At 42.4% G+C, this 14412-nt stretch overlaps 2 protein-coding genes across 2 annotated transcripts; both read left to right on the forward strand.

Moving 5' to 3' along the window:
- Positions 1-863: 863 nt before the first annotated feature.
- LOC307020938 (tripartite motif-containing protein 16-like) lies at positions 864-2613 on the forward strand. The gene has a single exon (XM_079652638.1). It carries the CDS (start codon positions 870-872, stop codon positions 2526-2528), a length of 1659 nt encoding a protein of 552 aa, XP_079508764.1. The 5' UTR covers positions 864-869; the 3' UTR covers positions 2529-2613.
- A 7359-nt stretch (positions 2614-9972) lies between these two features.
- LOC307019824 (52 kDa repressor of the inhibitor of the protein kinase-like) lies at positions 9973-13121 on the forward strand. Its single transcript, XM_079650929.1, has 2 exons — positions 9973-12038; positions 12990-13121. Exon 1 carries the CDS (start codon positions 11066-11068, stop codon positions 12020-12022), a length of 957 nt encoding a protein of 318 aa, XP_079507055.1. The 5' UTR covers positions 9973-11065; the 3' UTR covers positions 12023-12038; positions 12990-13121.
- The last annotated feature ends 1291 nt before the right edge of the window (positions 13122-14412 follow it).

Below are 14412 nucleotides of genomic sequence, written 5' to 3' on the forward strand. Positions count from 1 at the left end.
CTGATATTTCTCTGAATGGAAATGTAAACTTTAGTCTAAATATTTATTGAATATCGATATTGATGTATTTGTATGTTGTTGTTTCTCTTGTAAAGCATGAGAGAGGGAAAGCACCAGAGCTTCTTTCATCGTATATATTTTATTCTAAAGGTCTTTTATTTGTGTCTATAGTCTCAATGTGTTGAATGCATAAAGGACATTTTGAAGAAGGAAACCAAACACATCAAAAGAAAAGCTAGCAGGTTGAGTTTGTAATAAATGGTGTTTCTATTTTCAAGATGTGAGATGAGTGCCACCTTTACATGTCTGTAAAAAATAAAATGTTGGGGTTTTTCTTGTTAAAAAAAGAGCTAAGAGGACAAAATCTCAGTCTTATGTTTTCATAATCTAAAAAATATCTCTAAATTATTTTTTCTGAAACAAGATATTTTCATTTTAAATGTATTTTTAGGATTAAGAAAATAATAATGAATTCAGATTTTCTATTATTTTCAGAAAAAAAATGTGAATATCTTTTAGTAAACCCTGCACATGTTTCGTCAGGTTGGTGAAGATTTCCCTTCATTTGCATGTGTTTTGCAAACACACCCTGCCTCTCACACAAAGCTTTGTTGAAAGCAGTTAAATCTGTTCCCCTTGATTCCTGCTCCCAAACACACTGAGCTGCACCCTATCAAGGCATTTGAATATTCCCGCCCCTTCACAGGTTGGCAACATGTTAAAAGAGAAAGCTGTTTCCTCATTCTTTGCATTGACTGAGCAAAAGCAGGAGGAGAGGAGATTTGTTGTCCGTCAGAGATTGTTTCTGTTCAGAGAAAGTGGATATTTGACCTTCTGTCTGCAGTCCGTAACTATCACTGAGAGGTGAGATGGCACAGAAAGGAGTTCAGCTGGACCGGGAAACCTTCTCTTGTTCCATCTGTCTGGATCTACTGAAGGATCCGGTGGCTATTCCCTGTGGACACAGCTACTGCATGGACTGTATCAAACGCCACTGGGATAGAGAGGATAAGAAGAAAGTCTACAGCTGCCCTCAGTGTCGGCAGAGCTTCAAACCGAGGCCTGTCCTGCTGAAGAACACCATGTTAGCAGATTTAGTGGAGAAGCTGAAGAAGCCTGGACTTGAAGAAGATCCTGCTGATCACTGCTATGCTGGAGCTGAAGATGTGGCCTGTGATTTCTGCACTGGGAGGAAACTGAGAGCCTGTAAGTCCTGCCTCATCTGTCTTTTATCTTATTGTGAGAAACACCTCCAGTCTCATTTTGACGTAGCTCAATTAAAAAAACACAAGCTGGTGGAGCCCTCCAAGAAGCTCCAGGAGAACATCTGCTCTCGCCACGAAGAGGTGATGAAGCTGTTCTGCCGCACTGATCAGCAGAGTATCTGTTCTCTCTGCTCTGTGGACGAACACAAAGGACACGACACGGTGTCAGCTGCAGCAGAGAGGACTGAGAGGCAGAGAGAGCTAGAGGGGAGTCGACTAAACATCCAGCAGAGAATCCAGGACGGAGAGAAGGAGGTGAAGCTGCTTCAGCAGGAGGTGAAGGCCTTCAATGGCTCTGCTGATAAAGCAGTGGAGGACAGTGAGAAGATGTTCACTGAGCTGATCCGTCTGATGGAGAAAAGAAGCTCTGATGTGAAGCAGCAGCTCAGATCCCAGCAGAAGAGAGAAATGAGTCGAGCCAAAGAGTTTCAGAAGAAGCTGAAGCAGGAGATCTCTGAGCTGAAGAGGAGAGACGCTGAGCTGAAGCTGCTCTCTCACACAGAGGATCACACCCAGTTTCTGCTCAGCTACCCCTCCTCACTGTCAGCCCTCAGTGAAGCTACACACTCCTCCAGCATCAACATCCGTCCTCTGAGCTACTTTGAGGACGTGACGGCGGCCCTGTCAGCAGTCAGAGACAAACTACAGGACGTCCTGAGAGAGGAATGGACAAACGTCTCACCGACTGAAGTGGATGTTTTACTGCCAGCAGCAGAGCCCACCACCAGAGCTGGGTTCTTAAGATATTCACAGGAGATCACTCTGGATCCAAACACAGCACACACAGAGCTGTTATTATCTGAAGGGAGCAGAAAAGTAACATTCATGAAAGAACAGTCTTATTCTAGTCACCCAGACAGATTCACTGATTGGCCTCAGGTCCTGAGTAGAGAGAGTCTGACTGGACGTTGTTACTGGGAGGTGGAGCGGAGAGGGAGAGCAGTTTTTGTTTCAGTCTCATACAAGAATATCCGCAGAGCAGGGGAGGGTACTGAATGTTTATTTGGATACAATGACAAATCCTGGGCGTTAGAGTTTAAACAAAACAGTTATTCATTTACTTACAACAATAGCAAAATTCCCGTCTCAGGTCCTCTGTCCTCCAGAGTAGGAGTGTACCTGGATCACAGAGCAGGTATTCTGTCCTTCTACAGCGTCTCTGAAACCATGACTCTCCTCCACAGAGTCCAGACCACATTCACTCAGCCGCTACATGCTGGACTTTTGGTTTGTGACGCAGCTGAGTTGTGTAAACTGAAATAGCCTGAATTCATTTGAGGAACTCTTCTACTTCTTAAACTCTTTGTGTGTCCATCATTGTTGCTGAGAGCTGAGTGTTCATGTCTTCACTGCACAGAGATCAGCTGTCAATCAAACATTATGGGATGTGATTTAACATCTTCTCATGAGTTGTTCTGTAGATGTTGGAGTTTCTTTAGGCGGCGCTCCTTCCTGTGTCTGTTTAGCCATGGAGGCTGTCACTGCTCAGGAGGATTTCTGTTAACCTCAACTGATATTTCTCCGCATGGAAATGTAAACTTTGATCTAAATATTTGTTGAATATCGATATTGATTTATTTTTATTTTGTTGTTTCTCTTGTAAATCATGAGAGAGAGAAAGCAACAGAGCTTCTTTCATTGTAGATATTTTATTCTAAATGTATTCAATTTTTTACTAAGTCTCAATGTGTTGAATGCATAAAGGACATTTTGAAGAAGGAAATAACACACATTAAAAGAAAAGCCAGCAGGATGAGTTTGCAATAAATTGTGTTTCTATATTCAAGATGTGAGATGAGTGCCACATTTATTTGTCTCTAAAAAATAACATGTTGGGATTTTTCTTGTTAATAAAAGAGCTCTGAGGAAAAATGTCAGTGTTGTGTTTATTTTTCTGAAACAAGATATTCGCATTTTTAAATGTATCTTTAGGAAAATAATATTAAATTCAGATTTTATTTTATTTTCCGAAAAACATGGGAAAATATTTTAGTAAACCCTGCACATGTTTCGTCAGGTTGGTGTAGATTTCTCTTCATTTGCATGTGTTTTGGCACATTGCTGTTAATATGTTTCATTGTTATTGAAGCTGCAGCACGTCCTGATGTAAGTGTTTGGTCCGTTGTGGCGCGATTGCACCTGCCGGCCACCGTAGTTTGTACATCTGAAACTTAATCATCGAGTTTAAAGTAATACAATGTAAAATCAGGGGCGGCGCCAGGGGGTTGCTGGCAGTTGCTATAGTAACTCCAGGAATTGGCCTAGCAACGGCTTAGCAACCCCATTGTTTTGTAATGAAAAAAATGTATCTATATATATTTACACATTCTCGCGAGATCTTTCTGGGGTCTTTGTAAGTTAAAGCGCGAATTCTCAGTATGTGAAGTGAACACACAGATCGAAAATGGAAAAATGTCTAACAAGCCAGCGAAAACGACCGCGATCTCAAACGGAACCGGTCCAGCCGGACAACCCTACTATCCACAAGGATCCCGATGTTACTATTACCAATGATAACCGGGAGGATTGGGACCACGAAGAACAGGTGACCCCGGCCCCGCCAACTGACCCACTGCCCCCGCAGCACTAGGAACAGCTAGCTGCTACGGCGAGCTGCAGTGGAACCAGCGGAGCTAGCGCTGCTCCCCGACCCCCCCACACCGTAATTGACATCAGCCAGTCAGCCTCTGATGGACCAAGACGTCCCATGCTTAGAAAATACCCGACCAAGAAGTACGGACTGCAAATGCGGTCATTCAATCGCCGATGGTACGAGCAATACACTTGGCTCGAGTACTCAGTGACTATGGACGGTGTATTTTGTTCTGCCTGCAGGCATTTTGCTCACGAATGACGCCGCGGTTCCATAACAGGGTGTCCGCGGGGTCTTACTGAAACGACATGTCGGGAAACCCCACAAGGCGGCTCCAGTGGTGTAGTGGTCCCTGGAGAAGTGGGTATACTCTTTTGTTTTGCAATTTTTTTTAAGCAACCCATAGTGCAAAGGATTATCGCCCTGTTTTATAGTGACATACTCTATTTAGTTCACCCCAAAAATATTAACCCAGTATAGTTACTCAGTATTACTTACACACAGTGGTGGACAGTAACGAAGTAAATGTAATTCGTTACTGTACTTAAGTACTTTTTTGAAGTATCTGTACTTTACTTAAGTATTTCCATTTTGGAGGACTTTTTACTTTTACTCCACTACATTTCAAAGTAAAATATCTTACTTTTACTCCACTACATTACGGGACATCTGTCGTTCCTTCTCATGAGTGAATTATTTGTTATATAAATAAGCAGAGCGTTCCACAAGGTTTAGGAGTGTGTTTATGGGAATTTTTTACCATTCTTCCAGAAGCGCATTTGTGAGGTAATTTAACCAAGAGATTTTGGACAATTCCATACTCCCAACTTTGAAAACAGTTTGGGAATGGCCCCTTCATGTTCCAACATGACCGTGCATCAGTGCACAAAGCAAGGTCCATAAAGACATGGATGACAGAGTTTGGTGTGGATGAACTTGACTGGCCTGCACAGAGTCCTGACCTCAAACCAATAGAACACCCTTGGGATGAATTAGGAGCACAGCCTGAGAGCCAGTCTCTTCATCCAACTTCAGTTGCCGCTTCTGGAAGAATGGTCAAATATTTCCATAAACACACTCCTAAACCTGGTGGAAAGCCTTCCCATAAGAGTTGAAGCTGTTATAGATGCAAAGGGTGGACCGACGTCATATGAAACCCTATGGATTAAGAATGGGATGTCACTTAAGTTCATATGCACATCAAGGCAGGTGACCCAATACTTTTGGCAATATAGTGTATATATATATATATATATATATATATATATATATATATAAATAAATATCACCACAAATATTGAATATCATCATTCAAATAATTCAACAATAAATTCAAAACGATATGTTACAAAACAACAATATATAGTTAACAATGAACAAAAATATATACATTTTACAACATATCCATGAAAACCAAAGTGACTCTCTCAACCCAGTGCTGGGTTTCTAAGTAAGTGCTCATATTACAGTATTTTCCAGACAGACTTGCTTTCTGCAGGAGTTTTCATACCGCATTGCCTTGAACGCATAGAAGTGGCAGCACGGTGTCTCTTCAACCAGGTCCTCATATACTTTTGAGGATCAAACATAGAAGTAGGGGGGCCGTTGATATTAATCATCATCAAGTTTGCTATGTTTGAGATCAGTAGTACAGCTCTTTTGTCTGAGCTTATATTGTTCATAAGGCTAAAGTTCCTCTCACACTGCTGTGCTGACAGGGAATGTCTTCATACAGTTCATGAGTGGTTTTAGGTCCTTGGGCTCACTATTGGGCTCTTCCAGTAGGTCTCGCATCCCATTCAGTGCTTGGTCTGTGCACAAGTGAAATCGCTTGCACAGTCGCTTAACCTGGTCTTCACCATGGCGAATGCTGGGGTTTGATGGCCATTTACTCTGATCAAGGATGCTGAAGTCCTTGATGACCGCATCTTCGAAAGACAAGCGTTGCTCAAGATTGTTCACAAGGCTTTGTAAGAACTGGCCTGGATTGATTGACTTCAGCTTTGCATTTCCTACTAGAGCTATAGAGCGATACTCCCCAGCCTCTTTTGCCTCTAAAGCCTCACAGTAGTTTTCACCTGGACTCTCTTTGAAAGACTGTATCACTCTGATTGAGCGTTTCAGCAGATGCTCTGCTCTGAGGAGAGTTATAGAATGAGCTTGAAGCTCCAGTGACAGGACACTTAGTTCATGGAGAGTGTCATACATGAGCCCAAGGTCACAGATAAATTCAGGACTTTGAAGACGGTATAATAAACCTCTGTACATTTGTTTCTCTTTGGTGGACCTCATCTCATCGGAAGACGCATTCTTAAAGTGCTGCACAAGACCTCCCAGGGATGTCCACACAGCACGAACAGTACGAAAGCTACTGTCCACCCAGCGTACATCTAAAACTCTGCCAATGCGAAGAAGTTGTGAGCCTACTTCAGCTGCTGCATCTTTGAGTTCACGCTCATTTTTGTTCGACATACTATAAAGTGAATATAGCTTCTGCATAAATATTTTAAAGTGGTTGACACCCGTCACCTCATCAACAGCATTTGACACAGCTAGTTCCAGCCTATGGTTCATACAGTGCAACACAAAGAGCCTTGGGAATCTCGAGGTCAACCTGGTTGCTACTCCTGACTTCTTTCCTAGCATGACACTGGCTCCATCAGACACAAATGTTACCCAGTTTTCAAGAAGCCACTCTTCTGTAAAGCCAGCCTTCATTAAACAGGTGAGTAAAGCCTGTTCTATGCCATCTGCTCTCTGATTGTCTAATTCAACTAGATCAAGGAATATGAACTCAGGGCTTGCTCCTTCAATTGACGCTTTTACAGAAACTGTCATGACAGGTTTGTGACTTAAAGAAGAGGCCTCGTCAATAAGGACAGCTAACTTCGTGGATGATGCTATTATGTTACTCACAATTTTGCTCTGCATCTCACTGGCAACATGTTGTATGATTTGTGTTGCACTGTAACGTGAATGAAGTATTGAGCCCATCTTAACACCATTCAGTTCCTGCAGCTCAATGAGGCTCTCATGGTCAGAAAAGGGTCTGTTCTTTTTGGCCAAATGGTAGGCTGTTCGGAACACAGCATCAGTTTCCTTCTTGTAGGACTCAGTCATAACCTCCACTGCATTCTCAATGGCCGATTCTTTTTGTTGTTCTGCCACCTTCACAGCCTGAGAGTGTGCCTTGGACAAAGCATGTTTCCTGATCTTATTTCTCAAGACTGACAGACTTGTTTCTCTACTTCCCTGAGAACACACTTGAATTTCAAAGTTCATCAATTCTCTTGAGAGTGATACACCTTGCTCCTTGTTGATCCCAATGGAGTTCACACTGCTACAAACCAGACATCCTGTGAAGCATAAACATACAATGTAACTACTGTATCCACAGCTGTATGTGTGCATGGTCTATTTTTCCCATATACATAAAAGGACACACACACACACACGCACACAATATTAATGTGTGTCCACTGTTTCAGAAGCTACCTAAACTAACAAGATACCTAAACTTACCAAGTTTTTTGTTTTTGGATCCCAACCAGGGGTTCTTGGATTTAAAATCCTCTTTTTGATTGACAGTCCACAGGTCAGGCCAGTCATTATTGATGTCTAAGGGAAGAACAACAAAAGTGATTGAATTATAGGCTATAAAAGGGGAACAATGACCATAACCTATTCAAAAGTGTAAAGTTGTCACCTTCATAATCTGCATTATTAGATTTTTTCATTTTAGCCCCCAAATAGTCAAATAGTCAATTACACAGGGCCTAGCTGTAGCTTTATCCATGGCTGTGTCAATACAAAGTGTGAAGAAAAGGCGTTATGACGTGACTCAATGTTGCACACAAATTAGACCTAAACACAGACAAACCTTGTGCCCTTTTCAAACAGGTCCTTGGTAAACAACAGCACGTTTCCTTTCGTGAGGAAGACGCACTTTTAAACTTTTACCGTCATATACGTCTTTTACTTCCTACCGCATCCTGCCTTCAAAATAAAAGTACCCGTTTTCATAATGTATCCAAATTCGTGGATTCCACGTAGCGTCGCTATGCCCGAATCTGGCTGTGCGTTGCACAAGGTCAAAATGCCCTTGCTATTTTTAAGCTGTTGGCTGAAACAACAGTCGCCAAAGTAACACAGATATAAGACTTTATTCAATCCTAAAAGAGGTAGATCGGCGGGATAAATGGCTGTCTTTAATTAGAAGAGACCACTGGCAGCCAACATCTACCCTCAGATTGTGCAGTCTCCTATAAATTAGCACTAGCTACATTTGACCTCAAATTATGTAGCTGCTAGTGCTAGCTAGCTAATTTTTTATCTCCATTTGACAGGAAAACGCTGACAATCCAAAACACTAATCTTCAGTTGCCACAGCTAATGTTAAAATTAAGCAGATAGCTGTGTCACGTCACCAAACACACGATGATCTTAGCATTATGTTAGCTAACGTTAGCTAAGCGCTAACGTTCTTCAGATTGCGTGGTACCTAGCTATGCTCTTGAAAAGCCTTCAGGCTATCTCTGGTGTATGGGGATGGATTTTGTGTACAAGATAAATGTAAATGTCGGGAAAATAAAGTTGGGGCAGACACTTAGCATAAGGGACACAATAAAGTTCAGAGTAATAAATATGGATTGCAGCAAATAATGGATGTATTTTCCAAATGTCTTTCTGTCTCACTAAGGTGTGCTGTGCTCATTGCCATGAAGCTATAATAGCTAACTAGCGCCACTAGAATCAGAAATACTAAATTTAAACAAAAATAATGCTATTACTACTTTTATGTTAGTATATATGACTACCTAGCTACGATTTGTTACAAAAATCTTAAAATATAGAAGTGAGACCCACCGTTATTGTCGTCTTCATCTCCTTCCCTGTCAGCATCCTCTTCAACGGATGAGGGGGACGGAGGGAGCGCAGGTGTTGGGCTGATGTCAGGGCTGATGATAACAGGGCTATCAGCTAACAGCTCCGGTGTTCTAGCCTCACTATCTGTAGCTGAGCTGCTGGCCGATGTAGTTCCACAAGGATGTTTATTGTAAAAGGAAATGTTAGTCTGAATGGCTCGCTTCATTCTAACAGTTCATACAATTTTTGTAATGGCAAATAGTTGAAAGTAAATTAACATTTGTCTATATGCAGTTTTTTTCCCTTATTAAGACCCGCCCTACTCTGCCTCTGATTGGTTTTTCATCAGTTCTCGCGCTGAAAACCTGAGCAATCTAACCAGCGAAGGCCCGTCTACACTACAGGCATGAAAAAATCTTGAAGCTAGGCGTGTCTGAAGCTTGGCGATTTTTTGCGAGCAACCAATCACATGAATCTCCCGCCCCCGACATACAAAGCAATAGCAATGTTAAAACGAAGTAAACTGGATATAAACTCTCCAAACAGGCGAAAAAACTATCAGTTTCACCCACTGTCTCTGCCACCTCCCTCCATGCCTGGTTCCTCCGGTTTGTATCCCGGTAAATAGTTTCGGTCGTAAAGAACCGGGTGATTTGCTACCGTAATATCTCGTTTGGAATATGAGGAAATGAACTGTGGTCTGGCTCTCCCAGCTTGTACGTGGTTTGATTGGCTGCGCTTGCACTGGCGGGATTTGCATAAACGGAATTTGATTGGCTGATGCCAAGCATCGAGCCTCAAAAGTTGAACATTGTTCAACTTTTGATGCCGATAGATGCTCGTGATGCTTGCAAAGCCATGCTATGCTCCCCACAATGCAGTTCGGCGAAGATTACAAATCTTCTACGTCACCCCATTCAAGTGAATGGGCGAAGCGTTGAAAGCATTTTTTGATGCCTGTAGTGTAGACGTACCAGGCAGAGTAGGTTTGTGTCATGAGTCTTCACAGTACTATGAAATGACATTGAGCCACTACTAAATAATGCGCACCAGCGGTGATTGAGAAGTGGGTATACGCCATGCTGTCTGAAAAATAAGTGGGTATACGCCGTATAGTATACCTGCGTATACCCTGGACTACACCACTGGGCGGCTCCATGCATAGCGCGCCGTAAAATGCTGCTTATTATTTTAAGTTTCGTTGCCTTGCTCCGCTCTGTGTGTGGGGGGGGGGGAATAAACGACTACGGTAACGGGTCCCAAGGTGGGTAGACCGTTGTATATTTTTGTTTTTTTGGTTTCATGGTTCTGCCACGAGCTCGCAAGACAGTTTTGGGTAGACCGGCATACGCAACGCTCTGGGGGGTCCAACCCTATGTGATCATTTTCTGATAACGATAAAAGAGCCCGCCTCCCTCTCCCCACGTCTCCTGCTGCTGCTGGGCTGTCAGAAGAGGGGGAGGAAAAGAGAGGTTGAAGTTCATGTGGAAAGGAGGCTTCAGTAGTCTGTCTGCACTCTGTTTAGTTTTACTATCTTACAATCAATATAGTCAATGTGAGGTAAAGTGTGTTGCCAATGTAACCGGTTAGAACTCAAAGTTGCGATGAGGTCTTAAAATGTATGGAAAGGGTCTTAAAAAAGGTCTTAAAAGGTATTAAATTTGACTTCAGGATTCCTGCATATACCCTGCATAAAGAAACCGCCTTTACCCATGACGGATTTAGTACCTGGGTTAAAGATACGCAGTCATTCCTTACACATGATGTGAGCAGTGGACATAAATGTGCCATGGATGCATGGTCTGAATTTAAAGTAAGGAAAGAGAGTGGCTCAAAAATCAGCAACGCACTCAGCGAGGGACATTCAAAAACTGTATGTGAAAACAGGGAATATATGCGGGCAGTTGTGGAAGCATTGCGTGACACTGCGTGTCAAACCATTGCACTACGGGGGCATAGGGAGAGTGAAGCAGCCAACGGGGAACTCATCGAACTTTTAGACCTGATTGGCAAGTTTGACAAAACTGAAAAAAAAAATCTGACAATCCAAGAAATGCAAAGTACACACACCACGACATACAAGATGAGCTAATTGAGCTGATATCAAATATGGTCAGGGATCAAATCAGCGGGGAAGTACAGGAAGCTGGAGTGTTTGCACTGATGGTGGATGAGAGCAAAGACATGAGTAAAAAGGAGCAGGTGTCTGGCAGTGCGGTATATACATGACGATGGCATACAGGAGGAGTTCCTTCACTTCACCCCAGCTGATGGACTAGACGCAGATTCACTTTTGACAACGATCAAACAGACGCTCAGTAAATGCAACATTGATCACAACATGTGCATTGGCCAATGCTACGACGGTGCCGCTGTCATGTCGGGGTGTAATAATGGTGTGCAGGAGAGATTTCGGAAGGAGGTGCCACAGGCCCTTTATGTACATTGCCATGCCCACCGGCGAAATTTAGTTTTTGTTGACTGTGTCAAGAATGTAAGATCAGCAGGGGATTTTCAACTGGCCTCTGCTACGGATCTTGTTGAGTCGGTAATTACATCCCTCTCCCAAAAGAGAAATGAAAAATCATGGGAGGAAATTTTGGACAAAGCACACGCCCTCTCCACCAAGACTGGCATCCTCGTCAAGTTGAGACAAGAGCGACGTCAAACTCAGCCTGCATGCCACCTACAGGAGTTTGTAGTTGATGCTCCAACAGGAAAACTTCCACCTCTCACCTCCTCTGATGACATCCGCAAGCACTGCTACTACCCTGTCATTGATAGACTTGTCAATGAAATGAAAAGGCGGTTTTCGTCTGAATCTTGTGGCTTGCTACAGGGCACGTCTGCCTTAAATCCAACTCACAAGTCATTCCTTGAGCTGGAGCACCTATCACCCATGGCCCAGTATTATGGGGTAAAAACGGACAACCTGTCTGCAGAACTGCACCAAGTTCGACGGCTCCTTGACCGAAAAAAGCAGCAGCAGCAGGGACAAACTGTGAAAACCACGCACAAATTTCTCTCCCTTCTCCGGCCATACAAGGACGCATTTATTGATTTGCACAGACTTTTGTGTATATCGGTCACACTGCCTGTCACGTCTGCAAACTGCGAACGATGCTTTTCTTGTTTACGGCGTGTGAAAAACTACATGAGGAGCAACAGCGGGGACTTGAGGAATAGCAATTTGGCTTTGCTGTCCATCAATGCAGAACGAGCAAGAGCCCTGGCTGTGCAGGGGGTAATAGACGCGTTTGCTTTGAACCACAACAACAGACGCATTGTCCTGCTGTAACAGATGTGACCCATTGGTGAGTGGCTCCGCCCCCCTCCGTGTGTGTGTGTGTGTGTGTGTGTGTGTGTGTGTGTGTGTGTGTGTGTGTGTGTGTGTGTGTGTGTGTGTGTGTGTGTGTGTGTGTGTGTGTGTGTGTGTGTGTGTGTGTGTGTGTGTGTGTGTGTGTGTGTGTGAGAGAGAGTGTGTGAGATCAGATGTGCACAGTTTATTACATTGTAAAGTTAAGTTATATAGGCAATGTTGTTTGTGGGAGTTACACCTTCCGTGTGTGTGTGCGTTTTCCGGTGTGTGCAGAAACGCTACAATATGAACAGGCTCGTGCTTGGCCCACTGGTATTGTTTGTTTATTTATTTTGAGAATTAACTAGCAACGTCGTGCTGTCATATAGCAACTGCTAAGAAAATAAAAAAATCCTGGCGCCGCCCATGTGTAAAATACATTTCTTCTTGTTCTTCAGAGAGTGATAAAAACTGCTTCAACACTTTTTAGACCGTAAAACCGGGATGACATTGAAACGAGAGCTGAAAAAGCATCACGTTAGCAGATTTAGCAGAGAAACAGAAGAGTTGAAGAAGCTCCTGCTGATCACTGCTATGCTGGAGCTGAAGATGTGTCCTGTGTGGTGTGTTTGGCCTCTTATTGTGACAAACACCTCCAGCCTCATTGTGACACAGCTACATTTAAAAAACACAAGCTGGTGGAGCCCTCCAAGAAGCTGTAGTGCTGAGATAGATTTGGGCATCATCAGCATAGCAGTGGAAGTTGAGTCCGTGATGGCAGATGATCTGGCCAAGGGGTACCATGTAAATGGTGAACAGGAGGGGGCCAAGCATAAAGCCTTGGGGGACACCATGATTGACTGGGGCTGGAGGGGAATTCGAGTTATATCTGAAGCAATTTATGTTTCTGACAATGTGTAGTCAATTCCACCCTTCAATGTAGCAAAAATGTGAACTCTCATTACAGGAACAATACCGGAAACAGACGTAGGAAAGATCCTCAGCTCGCCGATTGGATGTTTTAGCCTCAATGCACGTTGGGATATGGTGTTTATACGATGTGAAACAAACACAAACAGCTGATCAGTAATTATTATTTAGTTGTTGCAACAAACAATAATGGGAAGTACATCACCAATCGCGGAAATGCCCCCCGACAGTAGCAGTAATCACACAACATAATTATATAGCCACTGCAATGAACACACACACATTTTCCCTAAGCATGTTTGACGCACACACATTTTATCATGCAGCCTACCACACAAATTTCACATGTTTTTCTCTCTGAAAGCTATACTTGTATATGTTTAAACATCAACATCTCATTATATCCTTAGGATGAGTTAACTAACAAAGGTTAACTGTTTTTATAACCTACTGTAAGGCCTTCTCTGAACTTCCTCTAACCTCGGTGTCAGCTCACTTAAAATGAAAACATCTATTGATAATTCAGAACGACCATTGTCTCTCTAACGTGTGTGACCCAACTCAGTAACACACATCATATGGAATACCATGTGATCTCTAATGAATATCATAAATATGCTGTATTTAACATTCTGCTGTAACAATAGGGTGGTGGGACAAGTGTTCATTCTATCTGGCTTAGCCTATTATCATCCTAAAAGGAATTTATGCAACACGCCCTTCCAGGTGTCCCGATGCAACAAGTATCTGAATCCTATTTACATTGAACACTTGAGTCACACGATACTACCTGGCTTAGCCTTATCATAACAAAAGGAATACCTACACCCATACATGCAGAGTTACCAGATCAACAAGTCACACAATGCTGTCTGGCTAATGCTAACAGGCTAATTTTCATACTAAAAGGGATACATCCAAGTGTCCCAAAACATTTCAGAAACTGTTTCTGCAAGAACCAGAGTTACATTTATTTGTGTAAGTAATTAACTGATAAGATACAAGTAGAGTTTAACATATTGCTACAGATATAATTTCACATACTTTTATCAGAAATAATGTATTAATTTATTCAATTCTGGTCTTAATTCAAAATCTTAACAGAGGACACATGTAGAATTTAGTTATAGTGAATTATCAAAGATATTATATTTATATAAGTGTTTTATTTCTATATGTGAACATATAAGAAGGGAAATCTCCGTGACAGGTGCTTATATTATTTTGACTACCACACTGACCCAGTGTTGTAATAATACAACAAAGATATAAGTTGCTCAAAATCTAATTTGATGAATGTATTCCACAATAACTACATATGTACATGTTCTAGATATTGTAATAATCACACAAAAAACACTTGAGGCATTTTATTTACTTGAATCTCACAAACCCAGTCCAATAAAACAAAGAGATGTTGCTTGTTTGAAGATTCTGAAGTTGTGTGAGTGTATGCTCCA

The sequence above is a fragment of the Notothenia rossii genome (assembly GCF_949606895.1).
Source record: "Notothenia rossii genome assembly, chromosome: 9".
Lineage (NCBI taxonomy): Eukaryota > Metazoa > Chordata > Actinopteri > Perciformes > Nototheniidae > Notothenia > Notothenia rossii.